General features: G+C 39.1%; 1 protein-coding gene across 2 annotated transcripts in view; it reads right to left on the reverse strand.

Annotated features, from left to right (window-relative positions):
* trip4 (thyroid hormone receptor interactor 4) overlaps nucleotides 1-23,898 on the reverse strand; it is a 94,646-nt gene that overhangs the window by 65,318 nt on the left and 5,430 nt on the right. For both annotated transcript variants that reach the window (XM_052146394.1, XM_052146387.1), the window contains exons 8-11: nucleotides 22,765-22,891; nucleotides 22,172-22,356; nucleotides 19,749-19,873; nucleotides 19,519-19,610 (exon numbers count right to left, since the gene is read on the reverse strand). In XM_052146394.1, the coding sequence (XP_052002354.1) occupies nucleotides 19,519-19,610; nucleotides 19,749-19,873; nucleotides 22,172-22,356; nucleotides 22,765-22,891 (529 nt within the window). The remainder of the gene's footprint in view (nucleotides 1-19,518; nucleotides 19,611-19,748; nucleotides 19,874-22,171; nucleotides 22,357-22,764; nucleotides 22,892-23,898) is intronic.

Here is a 23,898-nt window from a genome sequence, read left to right on the forward strand (position 1 = left end):
ATTAGTTCACATTTACTATATAATCTAGTCAAAAATGGTTAATAATGTTGGCAAATTATGCAGATGTATAATTTGTCAACATTATGAACAATGAGCATCAACAGATTTAAACTATGAAGGCAGAGAAACATTGCATCCTGTAACAATCTGCAGATGGATAACTTTGCTTTAAAAGGGGTATTAATACACTCTGGTGTTGTATTTTTACTGTTGATTATTAAAGATTATGATGGTTATGCCCACTCTACATGGGGATAACGACTAATGTGTGCTTAATATGTACATAGTCATAAATTACAACCTGTGGGCACTTTAGCCGCATCCTTAAGTGAGTGTTGTTTCGCGGTTAAACGCTGCACATGCCGCGATGCCCTCTGTCAGTAGGGAATAGTAAGATGGCCGCCAGAGCACTTCCGGTAGCTTCACCTACTGCTGGCAGTTTAGAATTCTATGAGCAATCCAGTTATATATATATATAGATCAGTGGTCCAGCCACAGAAAAGGCCCAATCACCCTTGGATTTACATCGACAATGGGAGACAGACAAAAATAATTGATTGGACGATCTGAGCACTCTGGCTGGAGAAGGTCAGAAATCTGTTTTGGTGCAAGACCAAACAATGCTTATTAAACAAAAAGGATTTTAAAATGAACCCTGAACTTTACAGGAAGCCAGTGAAGATATGCCAATATGGGGGGAAATATGAACCCTCTATTTTGAGCCTGTTAAAAACCTGACTGCCACATTTTGATCAATTTGTAAGCAAGATTAAGCAGATTGAGAAAGGCCAATGTACACTGGAAGAAAGTGGACCTAACTATGCTTCCAAGACAGGAACTGAAGACACGGGACAGCCTAAAATCAACACTTCAGTTTTACCTTCATTTAACTGCAAAACATTATTCACCATCCAACTTTTAATGTCTTCTAGGCACTTTAGCAGATTCTCAAATGGGCAATTAGTGTCTGGTCTAGCTGGAAGGTAAACTTGAAGTCATCAGCATAGCAGTGGTTGCTTGTTATGCTTAGTAAAGGGTCGTTTTTCACCTGTACCATGAATGGAGGCTGTATGGAATCCAACAGTTTTTCAGCTGGGTCTGTTAAAGAACTGTGGCCCAGTCCCCAACCCAAGAGCTCAATCACCAAAAGCAGGTGTCAGCCTCGACCACAGCCACTGAAACGAGGCGCTGTTAATGCACCTGACATTCTCCCGTTTTATTCCAGCCAGCCTGGTGTAGGAAGCCTGAAGCTGTCGGTCAGAGGAAGACACAGGCTGTGCAGGGCTCACCTCATCATCCAGTCACTGCAGTGCTATTCCATCAGCATCTGTCTTCCTGACAGGCTGAGCAGAGATACCTGCTGAGGGTGCCGTGCGTCAGAGTGTACAAACTCCACTGTGTTATTCGGAGTAGGCATGTCCCACTCAGCCAATCCCACACTGGTGGATCAAAGACGCAGGGCTGCTTTCATCCAATGTCTTGATTCTTGTCAGGGATACACCTTTTTCAGGAAGGGATGTCACACCCCCTTAGACACTATTCCTTAAAATACACCTATTAACCCTCTGGGGTCGACGGACGCGCCGGAGCGTCCTGCTGGATATTTTCGTCATTACAGCAGAAACAACTTAAAATACTCCATCATGTTTGGATATACAGATAAGTTTAAGACATCATTAGAGACTATAAAGGGTCTACTTTTATTTGTGTACACTCACAATAACAACAAAACCGTGTGCTTTTGTAAAATAAATTAAATAAAAAGGGTGAGCTTTCAGCTGTCTCGGTGTTCACGAGCATATTTCAGAAACATGTCACTAAAATGAACTGAAACTCCGCGAATATTTATCACACAAACATAAAACATATGTCTAAAGAAAGCTTAAAATGTCTACTTTTAAATAAAACTATTCAACTTTTTTAGGTGCTACTAGTTACAAATCAAAAAGGGAAATTGCAAATGCACGCAGCAGTCTCGTTCGGGTCTCAGGAGGTTAAATACAAGGCTACGGTTGCTGTGTGCACAACACAACCAAATTAGCAGAGCAAATAAAAGCTGAAAACACCAAGGAAATAAGCCACAACAAAACAAAAAGCCACAGCACATCGACATTGACTTCCACACGACTTAAAATACAGTGCTTAAAAATATTTATTTTCAGTTAGACGCAATGCACGAGAGATCAGGAGGCTGTTCGGAAGATGCAAAGAGATGCTCGTCCCACTGCAAGTCACTACAAGAGATCCTCGGTCAACACATCACACGAGAGCATTGACCAGGGGACTAAGCATTTCCCATAAGCGCTTCGCCATCCATGCGGGGACTACAGCAAGAATACAGACAATTTCCGTGGGAGCAAGACATCTAATAAGTGCTTCCAATACTCAAGAATAGCTGAAGGTACTGTGGTGTCATTATCCGTTTCAGATTCGAGTTATGTGCAATGAGTCTTGTTGTGTTGTGGCTTATATCCGGTGTGTTTTCAGCTTGTATTTGCTTTGCTAATTCACTCCTCGGCCAACGCACATGAAACACTGAAACTAAGTGACACTACCAAAACGTAATCCAGTTTAACATACTGTGTTCAAATTCCAGTATTAGGGTTATAAAAAGACTCAACCATTTTAAAACTATATTGGTTGACTACTAATTTGAATATTGGGCAGGGGACAGAAGGGTGCTGTGGTCATGAGTCTGGTAGACATCCTGTGGCTAGCTGAGCTTGTCATTGAGTGCGTCAAGACTCCTGCTGGCTACAATATACACAGTGCTGCGGAGTCACATGCTGCCTGAACTCTCCAGCATGGCAAAACGCCTAGCATGGGAAGAGGGAGGGGGTGTCAAAGCAAGTCTCCACACAGCAGATAATGAAGGCAGCTCCTGGAGAAATTGAATTCCTAACAACCACATCCTTCCACATTACACTGACAGGGGAAAACAATGACAGCAGGGGGAGGATGGGTAGGGCGATAAAGAGCACCGAGAGTTAGAGAGAGAGAATAAGAGCGAGAGAGAAATAGGGCTGTCTCGATTTGGCTTGGATCCAGTTTAGTCACTCCGGGTGTCTCTCCCAATGAAGGAGGGCTTTTCACCATATAAATATCACATTACCACACAAGGAAACAGAAGCATGAGCTGGCCTTCTAACCTGCACTAACGAGGGTTGCAAAAGCTCTGCCAACCAGTCTGCTGGTCTGCTAATAAGCAGCAGCTTAACAGTTTTGGTACAGTACAATCTTTTCCATAGAACCAAATAGGGCAGTCAATAAATTGAAGAATTCATTTTGATTATTATCATGATTTTCTGTAGTTAACATGATTATCTCTAATTTTGAGTTTGCTGAAATGTGTGTAACCTATAAGATTTGTTTTCTTTTTAAATGCAGTGTATTCAGCATTAAACCTCAGAGACTCAAGCATTGATATTGATGGTATGTATACATTTTCTCCTCCTTGAAAGGTCTTTTAGGAATCCACCATTTATAAAAAACGGTTACATAATTTTTTATGCATATTTTGTTTTGGAGTGAAACTATTGAGGACAATTCATATTGAGGATATATTTGCTGGTGTAATCAAAATAATATTAATAAAAAAAATACATCAATGTAATGTTGTAGTGCACCATGATTAACATAAAATAAAGTTTTTTTTTTGTTTTTTTTTAAATGGCAAAACAGAGAACATCTGAAAATCACGATATAAATAACATTATGATTTACTGCATAGACTCCACCATGACCAGCGTTGCACTTTTGCTACACTTGCAAAAATGTCTTTAAACGTATAAAGCCAATATTTGAGGTATTTGATTTCTTAATCATTAAACATGTTGAGAATTAAGAAGCCAAGCACGCTGACACATGAGACACATAAGCAAAACAAAATGACATGGTTGCTTCAGAAAATGTGCTTCACATGTCGCATTTGCTTTATTGGACACTATTGGTTATAGGTTTAGGTGTGGATTTAGGGCATGTATGTTCTGTTCTGCTAGGCTGGATCTAATAAGGGTTAATGCATTCAGCTCCACTTTTAAAGGGGTCAATTTGACATGAGGAATCAAATTATCCTTGATCTTTTGAAATATAATTTGTGCTATAAAAACATACTGTAGGTTTCAGAACTGAAAACTTCCTCCTTAATAGAAAAAGAGATTTCATTTTAACCAAGCTGCAAAAACGTCCCCTTTGTTATTTGTGAAACTTGTGATGTCACAAGAACCAAATACATCTGCCTCTTCAGGAAGACATCAACGCCCATTTTCGTCATTGCACCCTTGGCCCCGCCCACTGCTTCTCAGTCAGTCACACAGGTGAGAGGAGAGAAATTGGACTGTCATGGGAGATTCATCCAAAGGGGACTTACACAGGACAGCTTCATATGCCTATCTGGATTAAACGTGCACTAGAGGAAAGTCTTTGACCATTTTCATGCATCTCGCACTGCTTTTAAAATACGTGATGTTAAGTTATATCTCTTAAAAGAAAACCCCCCATTCTGTTTCAGCCGTTTTGCTGTTGTTCGGTTTAGAAGGCATCCTGAACCGTTATTGCACCCATCTGTGCCATTTTTAATTGTTGGTCTTCTGTAAACATGCACTAGATGGACATCTTTGATCATTTTGAAGCATTTCTGGCCATGTGCGCCCCGTTTTCAGAGCGGTACAAGCACAACTTTTAAAAACGGTCTCATTCTGCAGCTTCCACTGACTGGGAGAACCACATGAAGATATGAGATGTGAAGAGCAGCATCTCTGCTTCTGCCTGTTGATGCCAGCTGAAGCATCACTGTGGATTGGTTTACGTTTGTGTATTTAGAACAGCGTCTCATGAAGGAAATGTTACTGAAAGCTGGGGCTGTTAAAACACAATTGGACTGCAAAACCGTAAGTAAACAATTGAATTCATAAATATTTTATATGTCATGACCGTTTGATAGTTTATGCTGCTGCTTGAGTGAACGGTTTAACATATTCAGATGAAATGTGTTGGATGTCCATTATATGTTAATCCTGAAATATAGTTTAATAAATGTTGTGGTCTTGTGGAATTTGTTCATTTTCTTCAGATTGCATTTCAAATATGGCTGCATTGAAAAGGCTGCACGATGTAAGCCAATCATAACAGTGGGCGTTTACATTGAAGTCTAAAAGAAGCTTAAACTGAGCATTTCAGACAGAGGGCCAGAGACAGAGTGGAAAATGATTAGATATTACTAATATTTTTGGTGCAAAAATGTTTGACTAACATTATAAGTGGACCTCAGTGAGAAAATTATATTTATAAATGGTATGTCATGACCCCTTTAAGAAAACTAAAATATACATTACAAGGCCACAACTACATTAATACTTTTGATCATGTTATCGTTTCTATATGGCGTACTAGAGAGCATTTTTCAAAAGTCAATTTCAATGCCCATGAGAGTTGTAAACGTAGCAAAATCAGTGTTTAACCGAAAACGCATTAAAGGCCATTCACACTTAACATATTTTTGCAACCATCTGAACCATTCGAAATTGTTGTTTTTTTTCCTATGTAAAGATTTATTGAAAAAACATTTTTTTCCAGCATCTCGTAAAGGACTACCACGTTTGTAAAATGCGCCGTCAGGTTAAAATGAATGCCAGCATTATGTTCTATTTGTTGCGATCAATCTAGCTTTTGTTAATGCAAGAGCACTTTTAACCAGAGAAGCCTAAATGGCCTAAACTGGAAAGTTACAACTTTAAATTCTGATTGGATGAGCCAAATTATTATAAACGCACACCTATCAATGCACATTTAATATCAACACTAATGTTGCTTAGCAAATGCAATTTCCAACAGTTAGGGTAATGAACTATATTGCATGGAGGGAAAATTGCTATTATTAATGATAAATTTAACCGTTCCGTTTATTGACAAATTTACTGCAACAGTTTATTTAACATTGGTGTCTTTTATTATATTGCTGCCACTGTTTTATAAAAGGAACAAGCCAATCAATCTGTGCGTTACAGTGATTTTTACCATGGTAAGGGTGTTTTAGGTACTTCACTTGACATTGTGCATAATTTCACCCTTATCTGTGGTAAAATCTGTATAATGCACAACCATGGCTTACCGTTTATTGGAAAACTGATTATTCGCCACTAAATTATAATTGGATGAATCATGTTTGAAGCTGTTGTTAAATGGGCTATAAATGCTGCACATTCTACAATTTTCAGGTTTCAATGACCATAGCAACACTAATGCAAGAAAGCCCTGTAACAAATTCATTTATAGTATATCAGATATTATGCCAATAAAACAAAAATCTACTTTCAACACACTCTTTCATTCTATGCCTTAAGTGACTGCTTTTTAATCAACCCATTAAAGCAATGGAGAGCCAAGATCTTAGATTGACACCTTGCGTGCGCGACACACACACTCAATGATGGAGTACTACAGAAATAGCACAGCCTGCCAGCCTGCTCAGTCAATACAGATCAATACAGCACTCAGCTACAGTGGAGGGGAAATTGGTTCTTTTTTATGCTCATATGTGACTGAAAACAAAAGTACCATGTTGACAGACAAATGAAGGTGTCTGTTAGGCCCTTGACAAACCAGCCAACAAAGTGACATTGGACTGACAGATATTAAGGGCTTTTTTTCCTCCTTTAGATTGATACCATCAAACTGAACAGAGTATCAGATGTAGAAATGAATGGTTATCAAGAGAAGCTGCTTATTGCAATATTTAGGGCCCGAGCACCGATGGTGCGACGACACTATTGTTCTCCTAGGCGTTTATAATTTTTTTCTCAAATGAAAAATCGCATTTTTGAGGGCCTAAACATACTCGAAAACTCATGAAACTTTACACACGCATCAGTACTGGCGAAAATGTACATCTGATAGGTATGGAAAAATGGCTCGATAGCGCCACCTACAAACATTCAACTATATGCGCTTTACGTTACGTTTCAACTACATGTAAGAAAATCGGTACACATGTGTAACATGACAATACCTACAAAAAAGTCTCTTGGACCCATGACCTAAACTCAATATTATATTTGGGTATTCTAATCTAAAGGCCTTGGCGATGCTAAATTGCGAAGCTTTTGAGTTTTCAATGCACAGTGTGGCCGTGACTTTCTGACAAAGTTCGATGTTTAACAATGAAACAGGTAGTTGTTATAACTCATACATACAATGTCCAATCTGCCCCAAAATTCACATGTTTGATAATAATCCCGACCTGAATACATCTACGTGCCAATATTCAGTTATAGTCATAGTGCCACCTACTGGCAACAGCCAATTCCAGAACTTGTACTTAAACTCCTCCCAGAGATTTAATCAGATCAACATTATATTTAGTCAGTCTTAATCGAAAGGACTTGGTGATGTTAAATTGCAAAGATTTTGAGTTTTCGTTGAAGGGCGTGTCCGTGGGGCTTGACAAATTCGGTATAAAACGAGTCACATTTTTGAAGCCTAAACATGCTCAAAAACTCATGAAACTTTGCACACATCTTAAAAGTGGGGAAAATTGACATCTGACACTGGTTTTCGAATTAATGGTAGCAAAATGGCTCAATAGCGCCACCTACAAAATTTCTACGAAGCAGCCCTCACGCCACGTTTCACCCACACGTAAATTGGTAGGCATATGTAACATGTCAACACGTACCAAAAAGTCTCTCAGAACAATATCCTAAACCCAACAGGAAGTCAGCCATTGTGATTTTTCCCAGTTTCTGCCATTTCTAGGCCTCGTACTTTAACAAACTCCTAGAGATTAAATATTGGCGATGCTAAATTGCGTGTCCGTGGCGGCCTGACAAAGTTCGATGTTTCACCATGAAACAGGAAGTTGTCATAACTCAAACATAAAATATCCAATCTGCTCCCAACTTAATATGTTTTATAAGAGTCCCGGCCTGAACACTTCAATATGCCAATATTCAATTATAGTCATAGCGCCACCTACTGGCAACAGCAAATTACATGTTTTACATGGTGATACACACTTAAAAACATTTAAGTGCTAAAAAAATAAAAATTAAAAAATTAAATTGGAGTGACATTCCCTTGGCACAGCAGCCCCAACATCCACCAGGGTGCGAGGGCCCGTTCATCACTGATTGAAGCTTTAATTGTTTTTTGTTTTTCTTGAATGGAGGATGGATGGTCTTTTCACCAACAACCTTTGGTTTTGTTTGTTGTGTTTGGAAGCAAATATATATATAAAAAAAAAAAAACATACATGAGTTTCTATGGTTAAAAAACCCCAGTTATTCGGTGTTTGGAGTTCCTGTAGGCAGAGTCCAAAATTAACATTCACCAAGTGCCAAAAGACCCCAAAAACTGCCTTTGGTGGGTTACATCATCACTGGGCAGCTCAACATAATACACTGTTTAAACCGCAATCTAAGAACAATAGCCTGATCCTCACTGAAATAAGCTAATTATAATCAGAGCCAAACACTCCACTAAAAGAAAATCTCAGTGAAAGTCAACTTCTTCAAATTATCTTTACTTTCCTCATCGGAAAATGATGCTTGGCTTTGTTTCTTTCATCGTTGTAACTGCGGAACTCTTTGTGGCAAGACATTCTTGCATTAAGCACCAAAACAAACAAGGAACAAAATCACTACTTTTTGTGATATATTGACATAGACACTGGTGTCTAAATCACTGCACCAAGAGAATAAAACACACCATTTAGCACCCTTATCTCATGAACATTTTGTGACCGTGAAAACATTCTAGCGAAACAAAATTACATGTTCAATTTAGTTGTAAGACATCAGCTCACTTTTCATTCAAAGTTATTTTTGGAACCCTTTCAACTTAAATATTGTTATAAATTGCAAACAAATACTGATGACAATAATAATAATAATAATAATAATAATAATAATAATAAATTATTATTATTATTATTATTATTATTATTGAATTTTAAATACAACTGTAATACATTTAAATCGTGCACATTTTAAACCCTCATGCTTTTATTTTGACACTCTGAACTCTTCAGGACGTCCTGTGTGTCTGTTTGTAGGCAAGTTTACAGTAGTTTAATTTGCCAAATTCTGGTAAAGCACCTCCGGTGCCGTTCTAAATGCATATTATAAGTGAACCGAACTATTGAGCATCTACATTGGAGATGTAGCGCTGAAATATTGCGCACCGCTATGAAGGCTAAAAATTGCCGTGAGTGCATCACCAGCCTGTGCGTGCGTGTCAACAGAGCAGCACCATTCACTAACGTGCCGCACATACTATATATTTACTTATTAAACACAGCCTTTTGTGATTCACAGAGCTATCGCACGTCTTCAAGTGGCTTTGAATAAAATGCACGAGTCATATGAACTGCTTTAATGGTGTTTTTATGGCTCTTTTAAGTCATTTTTGGAGCTTGACAGTAACAAAAATGACTAACACACAGTATCGGATTTGGATCGGGATCATCAGACCGATACCTGATCCATTTAAAAGCTTCAGTATCGGAGCCGATACCGATCCAAGTAATCAGACTAGGTTTTTTAGGGGAATATTAGATGGAGGTTTTAATGAGTAAAACGTACCTCCTTAGCCTAAAACTTAAATCTAAACCTAACTGATAGTGTTCTAAAAGCAAATGAGAAGTACATAAAACAGACATCCTTACCCTAAACAACACCTAAACCTAAACTGTCCTAAAAGCAAATGCAACAAGAAAAACACCTTTTCTGAAGCAACCACGACATTACATGTCACCTCGATGACACTTTTGTCCAACACTATCAGTTAAGCTACTACAGAGGCTAAGAAGTATGAAACAACAAAGTGATTGTCAGCAGTGTAAATCTCGTAATTTAAATCACTGACGAAATGATTGTTGACGAAGGGTTTTTATTTCGTCAACATTATCAAATATGAGACGAAAAAAAGAGGCATCTGTAATGTTTAGGCAGGCTCAGGAGCAGGAACAAGAATGAAAACAATGACAAAGATGATGTGGAACCCAAGTGCAGTTTATTTGCAATCCAAACGTGAAATAAAAACAGAAAGAAATCAGAACCTAGACTTGACTAATAGAAAGAACAATGGCACAACGTTACACCAACAACAGCTACAAATAATCAACACACGACGTCCCAAGAAAACTCACCACTCTCTACAGCCTCTCTTCAAAGCTAACCCCATAATTCATACAGACAAAATCATCACTCATACAGAGATACAAAACATTGATGAAACGCACATTCGACCAAGAACCAAGCAACACAAAGAACGCAAGGAAACACCAAAGACACGCAAGTACATCTCCAATATTGTGCTCAAAGTGATGATGTATTAATTAAATAATTTGGGTAATCTGATAGCAAATCTATGTAGACTCAAATAAGTATAAATGGTTCTTAAGGTATTGTCAACAGACTCCATAAAGTTCATTTTCACTGTACTGAACATTTATTTCACATTCTGTCATCTTTTCACCAACCTGTCTCATGTATACATGTGTTAGATTAGATTTATGTTTAGAATAGTAATAAAGTTTGTCTGTGTTCAAAGACGATTTGACTGTGGTATATTTTGATAAATAATCTCATCCCTCTTTCTAAAATATTTAGCTTCAAAGCTGTACCTAAATACGTGTGATATTTTCAATAAGCCATGAGAATAATATCACTCCAATAAGGGAATTAATCATAATCCCCTTATTAAAGCTAATTCCTTACAGTAGAATTTGTGAGCTGAAACTAGACGTTGCTAGACGATTTAAATGGTGGAGAATCTATTAAGACCTAGTTAATAATCTAGTTATTTGTCATTTATCTAATTTATAATGGTTGTTGAACGAGACTAATTCCATGATATATTTCATTACCTAATAAGGTACAATAAGGACAGTTTAATTTAGTCCATAGCTCACATATTTCGAGACCCTAAAATTCCCTCTTGAATGTCGCATACCAAATATCCTTACATATAAGGGTGTGAGAACGAGGGCAATTTAAAGTCGCATTTCCTTTATTCCCAACATATGTGCCCTTTATTCCCTTGCATTGTGTAATGCAGTTTCCATAAAAAAAAATACACGATACACGCAATGCAATATCCTAAACGGTCAAAACATGGAAAATTAAAAACAGTATCTAAAGCATGAAGAATTCAGAATACAGTAGGCTAACTTCTGAAGAGCAGCATTACATTTATCTCTGATTTATAATACCTGATCTGTTCTAATCTGAAATTCTCTCATCTTCTGGCAACATACTGCTGAAGCCAGTGAATGCAATAAAAATGAATTATTTCCAAATATTTCTTCCTCAAATGTAAAAAACGTTAATTGAATCATTAAGGAATAGAAAACATTTGATATTTACTTCCTTATGATTCCCATCCCTAGTCCGATTAGACACTTAGAGAGGTGTTTCAATTAAATCTAAGACTAACCTCACTCCCCAGGTCAGACACATCATTTATGTCTTGATCTCTGAAATAAAGAAGGCGCAGGCACGAGCAGATGATGTGCACTACCAGTAATCCTGAGAGCTGGGGGGGCTCATTGATCAATATCCCAGTGCGCTCTAATTCTGCAAGACTGTTATATTGCCTCTAAACAGATGGGCCATGGTGTAGGCTTGTCTCTGAAAAACAACCCCCACCAGCAGCCTTCCTCTCTCCCCTTCCTCCAGGCTACCCACTGCAGCTACAAAAGCCAGTCAAGCCTATTTTCCTTGAGTGGGAGGGGGAACAAACTACAACCAGAGAGGCCACAGAGTCCACGCTAATTCTCTTTCAGAAAGGGGGTGGAGGGGGACAGGATGGAGGGATCCACACTTCTCGTTCAAGCTTTTATGGGAGGCTTTATTTATACCCACCCTCTCTCTCTCACTCTCTTTCACTAGCTCTCTCTCTCCAACCACTATTTCTGCTTCTCAGACAGGATTTATGGTTGGCCTCTGAGCTGTGAGCACTCAAACAGAGGAAAAAAAGGCGCTCACACCGCCTGCACCTCCAACACATCTTTTATGACACTCCAGCGGATCAGTGCGGGAAAAAAACCCCAGAAAACATCCACTGAGCAAACACAAGAGAGAGGATTCCAGCAGATTCCATTCGCCGATTATTACCACGGCCAAGAACGCAAGCCCAAGGCTGAAAAAAAGCAGACGGGGAGCGACTCTATAGGAATTGTCCGACAACTCTCTCGGAGCTCTACATAATCGTCCTGTGAGTGATCTAAAGGAGAGCAATTACATTTCATCAGTGCTATTTATACATCAGCGGAAAACGAGTGTGCATAATTTAGACACCAGTGTCTGTGTCAATATCTCATTAAAGCTAATGAGACTAAGAGGGTGTGGGAACACTGGCGGTGGCAGTCACAGATGTTTGTGCTGTCAATTTTGGCTCCAAATAAAACACAGAGACAAAAGAGAGGCGCTACCACTCATGCTCAAAGCCTGTCATGAATTCCAATTATAGTAATCTAAAGACATTGAAACAGTAACCAAAGCACCACTACCAAATGATTTAACCCAACAAATTGTGAAACTAGTCGCACTTAGCCGTAATTTTAACTATCAGAATAAAGTCTGGTCCATATTCTAGCTTGTTCTTGCCATTTAAAAACCACCCACACTTAAGCCTAGTATGCACTACATGAATCAAGCTCGTCTGCATTGATGTCTCGAGTCGGCGACTGGTCTGTGACAAGAAGTCTCGAATCTTTCGACAAGCGGTCTTGTTGTGCGCGCCCTCCTGCGACATGCTGAAAGTAGTCCCAGACGCTTCGACAGTTTTCAAAACTGTTTGATACCTAGACGTTTTGTCGTGAGGTTTGCACACTGTCCTGACGAGCGAGAGACTATGAGCCACAGCCAACGAAATACAAAGAGAGTGCAAGAGGAGGGCAAGGAATTAGGAAGCATAAGACCAAAAATATTTGGAAAACAAAATGAAACTTCACCCACATCTCCCTACATGCTGTCTTTATTATTTTTAGCTGTTTTTATTTAAAATAATTCCTTTGCAAATTAGCACATATACACGTAAAAACGGGCGAGAGCCATTCTTTCATGTTTGTTGAAAGATGAGACAAAAATAATAAGAAAATAAAAAATGGAACCTCACCCACATCTCCCTAATCGCTGTTTTTATTATTATCAGCTGTTTTTATCCTTTTTTTCCTTTGCAAATGGTGCCAATAACGAGCGAAATCTCTTTCATGTTTGTTGACATGTTATCAAGAATAAACTGCTCAAGTTTGTGAATGAATTTAGTTATCATCATTTTAAGAACCCGTTTGAAACGGGATGTAATGGCCGGCTTTTCGCCAGTTCCGTGCAGATTTAAAGAGAAATAAGAGTACGCTAGGAACATTTCAAAACGCGAATGCATGAACATGTACAATAGGGACACAGATATGAGCAGCATGCACATTAGAAGCTCAAATACAGATGTTGCACTAAAATAACTTTGCTCTTCTTAATTCTGCTCTAAATGTCATGTTTGCGAATTATTAATAGTTAAGAGAATAATTACTCTTTTGTGCTTTTTATCATTCAGTAAAACACAGACGTATTGATTGATGTACATCCTCATGAAACCAAAAACTATCTCCTCGAAAATCTAACACAAGTGGTCAAAAATGGTCTGCACTTATATAGCGCCTTTTTATACGGTAGTCAAAGCGCTTTTCACTGTGACTGTTTCACCCATTCATACACCAATGACGACAGAGCTGCCATGCAAGGCACTAGCCAACCATTGGGAGCAACTTGGGGTTCAGTGTCTTGCCCAAGGACACTTTGACATGTGAACTCGTGTTGACAGGTGGACCTGCGATTCGTGGCTGACCCGCTCTACCACCTGAGCCACAGCAATATTAGCACACAGTTTTGAAAGTATACCTATATAAGCAAAAAAAAAATTATCAATAGAGCACATAATTGAATGCACGTAAATCAATGGGAAAATATAAAACGATTGATCTGATGTCGTTTATAATCAATATATAATCAGTATAGAATCAATATACAGTATTTCAATTATATTGCATCAGATACTATTTATGCAAATATACAAGTAGTTTGAGAGTGTATAGAGACAGACTTGATTGCATCATTCGTAGTGCGTCAAGTGAGAGATCAGTTTGTGCTGAGCTTGTTTAGCATGTTTTGTGAAGTTGAAATAATGAACTTATGGCTTCAAAAGAAACATACACCATCGATTTACAAGCTCAGAGCTCACAGCAGATTGGGCTTTCAAGCTTTCAAAGTTGCTGTTAAAAATCCGCTCCCCTATGGAGAAAATAAGATGGATTTTTAATTCGGAACCAGACTGTTTCGCTCTATTCATATACTAACTTCCATGTTGTTCCCAACCCGTATTAATTATTTTCTTCCGTGGAACACAAAGGGAGATGTTATGCAGAATGCTAGCAACATTCACCATTCACTTTCATTGCATCTTTTTTCCCCATTCGTAACTCAATGGTGACTATGGCTGTCAGTCTCTAACATTCTTAGGATGGTAAATGAAGACCGAATTTTCATTTTTGGGTGAACTATCCCTTAAACTTGCATTGAACACAGTACATCAAGCATCTGCAGCCTGATCAGTGCATCAACCAGCCCATATGACAGAATCATTCACCTCTCCATTCAAAAACAGATGTAAAATCATTCAATGCATGGTGGACTTTGCCAATTGATGTTTGGTTTGGAGTTAGACAGACTCTGTGAGGTTCATGCAGACAGAGTAGCTGAGTCTGGCTGACATTTACCCCTGAATAAAAGGGAAAAGATCAGAGCCTGAGCTGCAGTAGACTTCATTGATTTATAATTAATCAAGGGCAGAGCTGGCTTTCAATATTGCACCTGGACATAACCCTCTTTTCAATCCCCTATTTGACATCACTATGATAATGGATGTTCGCTTCAAACATGCAGCTATCAATGTTAGTTAAGTGTGTCATACGAAAGTAACTGCATGAGATGAATTAGCACAGAAGGATTTGCTTCAGTGTGGCAACAGTCAAAATGGTAGTAGCGAGCTGCCTGAGGTTAGGGAGACAGTGGTGCATTGCAGCATCTACTGGCCGAGCAGCGAACAACATCCTATAACTATTTAACATGCACTAAAGACACAAATTAATGAGTTTGTGTGGCTTTTAGTCCACATCTGGTTTGCTTTGAAGCCACATATAAGCTAGTGTACTCAAAAAATTTTAAGTAACTAAAATGCACACATCTAAAATGTATAGTCAGTCTCTTTTAGAGAAATGGAGCAAAACATTGATGACTCATCTTGTTCGCAGGGGCATATAGAGGTGAGTTTTGCCCAATAAAGTTCAATTCCCCCTCCCTTTTATGGAGTCTTTAAAAGCAGTGAATCGAAACGAATGTTCTTCGAGAGAACATCAAGTACATTTGTAAGAAATATCTGCAATTGTATCCTCATGGACAAACACAATTTTAAATGTTTGAAGTCAGCAAAACCAGCATCTCTCAAAAAGAGTGGATGACTCAAGCTTATACATCTCGATTCCCCACAATAGAAAAAAATATATTATTCAAAAAGAAAAGGAAGCCTTTTCTAAGAACCATTAGGATGTTTTGCATTGTGACATTATATTCATGAGAACTTTCAGTATATATTATTTCCAATGCAAAGTATTTATACACCAAGGTAATATTGTTTGCACTGCCTTATCTGTCATTGTCATTACTAGATTACACTAATGAGAATTTGGGGTGAAAATGTGCTTAACTGTAGGGGTGGGTAAAATATAGCTTTTCCAATGCATCGCAATATTCGCTTGAATCTATTCTTGAATCCCAAGATAGATATTTCACTGTATGCCAAACCCTCTACTACAATTGAGAAAATAGCTACTTTCACGGCATATTGAGAGTAAAAGTTGTTTTCTGTGTAATGCGCGTCCAAAGACGAGATCCACGCGACCCATTTCTCACTGAATAATGTCTCTTAATACTCCTGTTCTCTACGGTCAGATGTTTGTCAAAAACAACAGAAAATAAACATTTTAAATCTAATCACCCGTAGGACAGACGAGATGAAGCCATTCGAGTCTCGAACATGCACTCGTTTACAGAAGCTCTTTAGAGAAATGCAGTCCTCTTAAAGAGACGGTACCGGTTTTTAAACACGTGTTCAACAAAACAATGTAAGTGCCTGTAAACAGAACAAAATACACGATTAAACAATAAACATGTAACAATTAATAATATATGCAATATATTTATTGATTGAAAACATGGATTGTCAATTTAAAAGAGCCAAAATGATGGAAAAGGAATAATTAATACAATTTATATTTTCGTATTGTACCTGGTTAGAAGGTCCCCTGTATAATTCACAGTATTAGCTGGGAGAGAGAGTTGATTTAATATGAAGGCAAAAGAGACATTATAACTGAAATATACCCTTATGAATCGATATTGAATTAAATCGAGAGCTTGTGAATCGGAAAATCTATATCAACACCGGCCCTACTTAACTTCAACTTGGTCCTTAAACAGGCAAAATATAATGTCTTGTTTTTTTTTAATCATTTGCTGCAAAAAAAAAAAAACTACAATATTTAGATTCTGGGGTGATTCATGACACCGAACCATGCAGTATGCACTCAAAAAAATGTTTTCATGCATGTTCACTTCACTTAATTGAAAGTAAACTAATGCAACACAATTATAGAACATTTTATCACAATTTATATTCATTGTGTTCTATTCATTTAAAGTTGTAAAATGGAAGTTTACTTAATCCATTTGAGTTGGGAATACACTTTTTTGGTGTTAATATAGCATTGATGACCATTCCATTTCCCAGCATGCTTTACATGGGACACGATAGGGACAGCAAACGTAAAAATTGTGTGTAATTTATGCATTTTTGTGCAAGATGAATTTAAAGAGGGACACTTGTTAATATTTTGTTTTGAGGGTTACCATTAAGGTGAAGAGTGGAGCTTCAGGTAGATGTCGCACATAAAATCGATTGCTTGCTTTGATGTTGTGCTAACCAAAACATAGTTACTACACTACACTCTGTAGTGCGTCCTAGCAGCATGCATTTACAATGCTAATATTCACTTTCACTAGTTAGTACATAAAGAAATAAACACGATTGTGGCAGGGCTCTCCTCCGCCCCTGGCAGCGGCTCCAACGCTCCAGGCGGTCAGGGAGTCCAGTCCCCACTCGCCTCACGGACGGCGGCCGTTCTCCGCGTCCGGTCTACTCCCTCCCCCAGTGGATGGCAGCGGCGCTCCCCTGGGGGAACGGCAGTGTCGAGGACTCCGCGACGGGCATCCCTCCTCCTTCCCGGGCTTCGGCACCAGTGTAAAGGGGTCAATGGAAAGGAGGCGGCGAGAACCGGCTTGGCAATATAAATAATATTTTAATGAATAACTTAAACCAAAAGACAAACACACACGACGGACATGTCCTTAAACTATCTCTCGTTGCACCACCGTCTGCCGTCGGCCTTTATCCCTCTTGAAGGCTTAATTAGCCTTATAAGGGACCGGGTGTGTATAATCACAACCTGGCCCCGCCCTCCGACAAAGATTTATTTGAGTTACAATGACATGTCTAATTTTGTTGATTTTACCCAATGCAACTAGGTTATTTTTATACAAAGTGTTTGTGTTGAGAGTGCATAGTAATTTTAAGTTAAGAAAACTCATTTCAAACAATGTCCACGATTGAATTAAGTTCAGCCAAAGAGCTATTTTAGAGTGTGAAGTACAGCAGAAGCGACCTCATGATAATGGCAGACAGTTCTACAGCAGAACTAATTACACCTCTATTACATGGAGACTGCGACGCAGGGAGAACAGGAAATGAGGCGGGACGTGTACTGTAGGCTACAGAAGAAGACTGCTGGGGAAGCAGACACAGACAGAGAGAGAAAAATGCTTTGTGTGCCAGAATACTGCTGTGTGCTGCTCACTATAAGTGCACTGTGAGCATTCACAAATGTGTTTGAGGGAGAGAGAGAATATTGAGCATGATAAATGAAGAAACATACTAAATTAAATTGAGAAACAGTGGGTGAACAAAAACAAAATAGGGCACGTTACTACTGCTGCCATGATCAGTAGAACTGGAACTCAAACATCGCTTCTAAAAACAATTCAGCTTAACGCCTGATTTCTTCGGAAGACAGTTAGTGAATAAGATGCATGTTTTTGTATTGAAATACCATGTGTTAACGTGGCACAATTTATTCATTTTTATCCCCTTTTCTCCCAATTTGGAATGCCCAAATCCCACTACTTAGTAGGTCCACGTGGCAGCGCGGTTACGCACCTCAATCCGGGTGGCGGAGGACAAGTCTCAGTTGCCTCCGCTTCTGAGACCGTCAATCCGTGCATCTTATCACGTGGCTCGTTGTGCATGAAAAAACACTGTATCCGCAAAGCAACCAGCATTGTGGACGACCCCACACACCCCTCACACAAACTCTTTACCCTCCTCCCGTCTGGCAAGAGGTACCGAAGCATTCGGGCCCTCACGGCCAGACTGTGTAACAGCTTCTTCCCCCAAGCCATCAGACTCCTCAATACTCAGAGACTGGTTTGACACACACACGTGTCCTGAGTTGCACTTTAATAACTGTCACTTTATAACTGTCTGCTACCTCAATAACTGCTATGTGCATAGAACATTATCTCATAGTATGTTATGTTTACATTTTAGAAACTGTCATCTTTTTGCACTACTGAGTACCGGTCGGCGCTGCACTGTCTATTGTCCTGTTCATTGTCAGTAATTTGTTGTACTGTCCAGTACTTTTTGCACATGTTTGCACGTGCACTTTATATAGGTATATATAGGTACTTTATATAGGTATTTTATTTCGTTGTGTAGTCTCATGTGGTCCTATGTTGGTCCTTTGTTGTTTTTATGTAGCACCATGGTCCTGGAGGAACGTTGTCTCGTTTTGCTGTGTACTGTACTAACTGTATATGGTTGAAACGACAATAAAAACCACTTGACTTGATGACACCGCAGAGACTCACAGCATTTAGAGGCTCATGCTACTCTCCGCGATCCACGGTCAACTTAACACACGCCCCATTGAGAGTGAGAACCACTAAATCGCGACCACGAGCAGGTTACCCCATGTGACTCTACCCTCCATAGCAACCGGGCCAATTTGTTTGCTTAGGAGACCTGGCTTGTGTCACTCAGCATGCCTTGGATACGAACATGCGACTCCAGGGGTGGTAGTCAGCGTCAATACTCGCTGAGCTACCCAGGCCCACACATGGAGCCCAAAGGAGTTTAAAAGATTTATAGTAGGTATATAATTACAGTGATTAATAATCAAAATACTAATGAAAAAGTCGTCTGCCATGTAATGCAGTTCATTAGCCTAACTGTATGTGATATTGTAGATATGCAGACTTGCTGTCATAATATAGAATTAAACTAATGTGGATTAGAATGAATCTGTTAGGGAAAGGAAGTGTTTTGTGTGGTTGAATGGAGACGGATACTAACCTGCTCTCTAAACTGCTCTTGAGAAAGACAATCTGTGACATTGACACATCCTAATAGACAGCCTGTAGGATACTCTGTAGGAAACTGGGGCACTGAACAATAAAACAAGACAGATATTAGAATGAATTGACAAATGCCTTTTTCCACCACACTTTTCAAAACGCAACTTCTTTTAGGTCTAACAGCTTTAGAGAGTATCATGAGCATTTATCTGAAGATATTAAACTTACCATCTTTGTAAATGTGGCGGTACATGGCCTCCACTTGTGTTATCTCCTGAGGAGTGGGTTTGTTAGCAGCAGCAGCGATCCAAAGGCGCCCCCTGTGGGATGTGTACCATGTTCTGCCTTCTACCCTGCACAAACACAAGAAACAGACTTTGGGATGAATTGTGCAATGCTAAATATACATAAAGGCTCACATTGCAAGAAAAGACAAACAAAAATATCATCATAAAGCTAATTAAACGGGCAGACAACACATAACGAAAAGACCCAATTGCAATTTTCTTACCAACATTGACACTTCCAATTGAAACAGGACATTTAAAATGGCTCGTCTTTTTTTTGCCAATAGCCTTTAGTTTAGTTAATATACATTGACTAAAAGCCACAAACCAATTTTGATTTCAACCGTTTAAAGCACATGCGTGTAATTTTATGGAATGGAATTATTTTCCTCATTTTAATATGCAAAGTCAACAAAAAGTAAGCCGTTTTTAGTGCTATTAAAGCCTGGTTTATACTCAACGCAGCGCTTATTTGCTAGGATTAATGATGTCATTAATGATGTCATCGCGGCTGATGCCTGGGCTTCGTGAGGCTCCGTTTTGCGCAGTCGTGCACATGCCAATGTTTTTAACTTTACGGGCGGTACGCAGTGCTTCAATTCCGTTGGACGATTTCGAGGAAAGCAGTAAAGGCACATGTGCCTGTTCTTTTAAGGCAGATTAAATGAATTATCTGTGGCAGCTCCTCAGTTCTTGTTTAAAAAGACAAGTTTGTTGATCCACACCTTTAGCATACTGAATAAAAAAAAGTCTAAACCAGTCACTAGGGTTTAGTTTTATTCAAATATAATTGAAAAGCACTTGTTATTTTATACTTTGTAAAATAAAGGTATCTTTATTAACCCATGTATAAATGTAACAGAGTTCATACCATTATTTTCTCTTGATTTGGCAAAAACAACAAAAGGTAACTGTAAACATCCTTGACGCGCTGCGGTGCCAGACGAAAGTATAAACAAGGCTTAAAACATTGCTGTTTGTTTGAGCGGCCTGACCAGCCCAACATCGCAACATTGGCTTGACCAATGGTGCGAGTTTGGGGCGGGACTATCTTTTTGATGTGGTCTTGCGGTCTCATGCCCTTCATTTTTCTGACCCTGTGAAGTCCACGAGATCGTAGGGTGTCCCATTTCACATTTTAGCCCTCAGATAGGTGCTCATGGGGGCCTCCTTTTTGGCTTCTGTTGGCCCTACAGCTGAGCCTGCACCGGTGCGAGCTCCTAGCGGTCTACTTCCCAACAGTCCCGCAGCTGATCCTCTTGACCAATCACAGCAGACTGGAGTTTCAGATTTACGACAGTGTATGACCCATGTTCTCCTTTCCATGCATTTGAGTTCTAAGCACCTGACTGCAACCACCCAGGTGTCTGAATAATGTTTATTTGTTCTCTAAATATTGAAAACGCTTTGTAGTTGTTGTTATATGCACACTTTGATTTTGATTACATTTTCACGTGTTCCTTATATATTAATGTCATGACTTTTCAAATACTAATTTGTAAAACTGTATGTATATCTGTCCCAAATGCATGCTTTGCAACATATGCACCCCGTAGCGTCCCATCTGTCTACACTCGCTTAAACCACTTAAATCCGGACTCGGAGGAGGACCACAAGAGCTTAAGGACTGTTCATACCAAACGTGTTACTTCCGAATGAGCTTCTGAATGGGAACAATGCATTCCTATGGTGCCATTCACCTCGGGTCCGACAATTCGTCTGCCGACAATCCAAATGTTTTCTTTTACATAGTGGTCCGATTTAATTTTGTCTGCATGTGATGAAAACTGGCTGACCAATGAGATAACAGCTTTTCGTAATTTTTCCAGAGTCGCTGCAGCTGCTCAATCCAGTGTGTTGGTGGTGCTAATGATTTGGCAAACAACGGCATTGTAAAACTGTATGGCTAGGAAGCCTTCATCAGGGTGTGTTGGTGATGCGCCCTGATGAAGGCTTTCTAGCTGCAACACGTTGGTTCGTGGTTTTTAATTATTTTGGCCATTGTTTAATAAAGGCTTTCTTAAATGTTATACTCAAGTCTGAGTGCATTGGATATATCCTGTTCAATGAGATAGATCATTACAGTATGCTTTTAAATATCACAAACCTCTGTGCAGAAGATGCATTAAATGAAAAATATATACACTATAATAAGAGAACAGCTACAATGTACTTTACTGGAAGCAAGAGCGCCTCCTCCTGTACAAAGGTGAAATAATTTTTCATTTCATTTTATTTATAGACTCTGTGTGAACTTTAGAAAGTTAGTCTTGCAAAATCGTCACGGTTGTGGTGTGGACAGGCCTTTAGGTTCCCATTTGGGACAGTGCATAATGACACTTCTGTTTTAAATCTGAACTGTACCTTTTAATGCCCTTGACAAGCAGTGAAGCCCACGGCTGATGCATGCTGAGACACCAGCCTCCGTCTGCGATCTCCTGCAGCTCTCTGTCCTGCAGTCGAAGTCTGCTGCGCTCACTTTTCTGCGCACTGCTCACGACCTTTGATGAAGACTTCCGTGAGGTGTCGCTACCGCTCATATGAACCCACTAACATTCAACAAAAACACACATGAGCAAATGCACATATACACAGACCAACGCAAATACAAATAGCACTCTTTGCAGTTAAAGGGCCCCCCAATAGTATTTAGACACTTAAGCCGCACTTAAAAATGAGTGTCATTGCAATAATAATAAAAACACATTAATGCCAACAAAGACAAATATTACACCAAGTGGCATCTGTAAATAAATGATGCTAGAGCTTGTTTCAGAACTCTAACATCAGTTTCCTGAGCCAATTTTGCAGTGATTTTTAGTGGACGTACGAAGTCCACTTTAATTAAATGCCACTTGGTATAATGTTTTGATATCTAAAGACATTCATAAATTTTTGGGGCAACTGTTACCATCATAAGGTAATAAGATACATGTGAGCAGTTTGTTTGCACCCACCTCTGGTGCTGCCTGCCCAATGTTGGGGTTGACAAGCTCTCTGAAGTGCTGTCGATCAGTGGCAACAGAATTCTTTGGTGTCTGAACAAATGACCCAGTGTTGATGGCTTTGACTGTCTCATCAAACCTTTTACAACCAAAATAATGACAATGATATTGTGCCTCGTCAATCATACATTGTAATCCATGCTGCCTTAAAGTCAAGTCAATATTATCATATTTATGAGTTGAGTGAACATATGTTGTAATTGCAAGTGGAAAATTTTGGATTTTCTGTTAACCTTAAAGGGACGGTTCACCCAAATATGAAAATCATCTCATCATTTACTCATGGCACCATCATGCCATTCCAGATGTGTCTGACTTCCTTTTTTCTCCTGAATACAAACAATTTTTGGAAGAATATTTCAGCTCTGTCAGCTCCTAACCATACAATGCAAGTCAACAGGTTCCAAAACGTTGAAGCTCCAAAAAGCACATAAAGGCAGCATAAAAGTAATCCATGAGACTCCAGTGGTTAAATACATATCTTCAGAAGAGATATGATAGGTGTGGGTGAGAAACAGATCAATATTCAAGTCAGTTTTTACTATAAATTCTCCTCCCTGCCCAGTAGGTGGCAGGATGCAAGAGGAACGCCAAAGTAGCCAAAAACAAAAGACCTCTTAAGAGAGCAGAGTGCTTAGGGGGGCTGTTTGACAGTGGAGATTTATAGTAAAAAAAAGGTCTTATTTATTGATCTGTTTCTCACCCACACCTATCATATATCTTCTAAAGACATGGATTAAACCAATAAAGTCATATGCGCTAATTTTATGCTGCTTTTATTTGTTTTTTGAGCTGTCTCGGACCCTGTTGACTTGCATTGTGTGGATCAACAGAGCTGAAATATTCTTCTAAAAATCTTCGATTGTGTTCGGCAGAAGAAAGTCAGTCATACATATCTGGGATGGCATGAGGATGAATAAATAATGACAGAATTAAAATTTTTGAACTGGGGCATGTCAAGCAATTCTTTCAATTTATTTATTTTTTCTCCCCAATTTGGAACGCCTCAATCCATGTGGTGGAGGACAAATCTCAGTTGCCTCCGCGTCCGAGACAGTCAATATACGCATCTTATCCCGTGGCTTG

This window comes from Xyrauchen texanus, chromosome 2, assembly GCF_025860055.1.
Source record: "Xyrauchen texanus isolate HMW12.3.18 chromosome 2, RBS_HiC_50CHRs, whole genome shotgun sequence".
NCBI lineage: Eukaryota > Metazoa > Chordata > Actinopteri > Cypriniformes > Catostomidae > Xyrauchen > Xyrauchen texanus.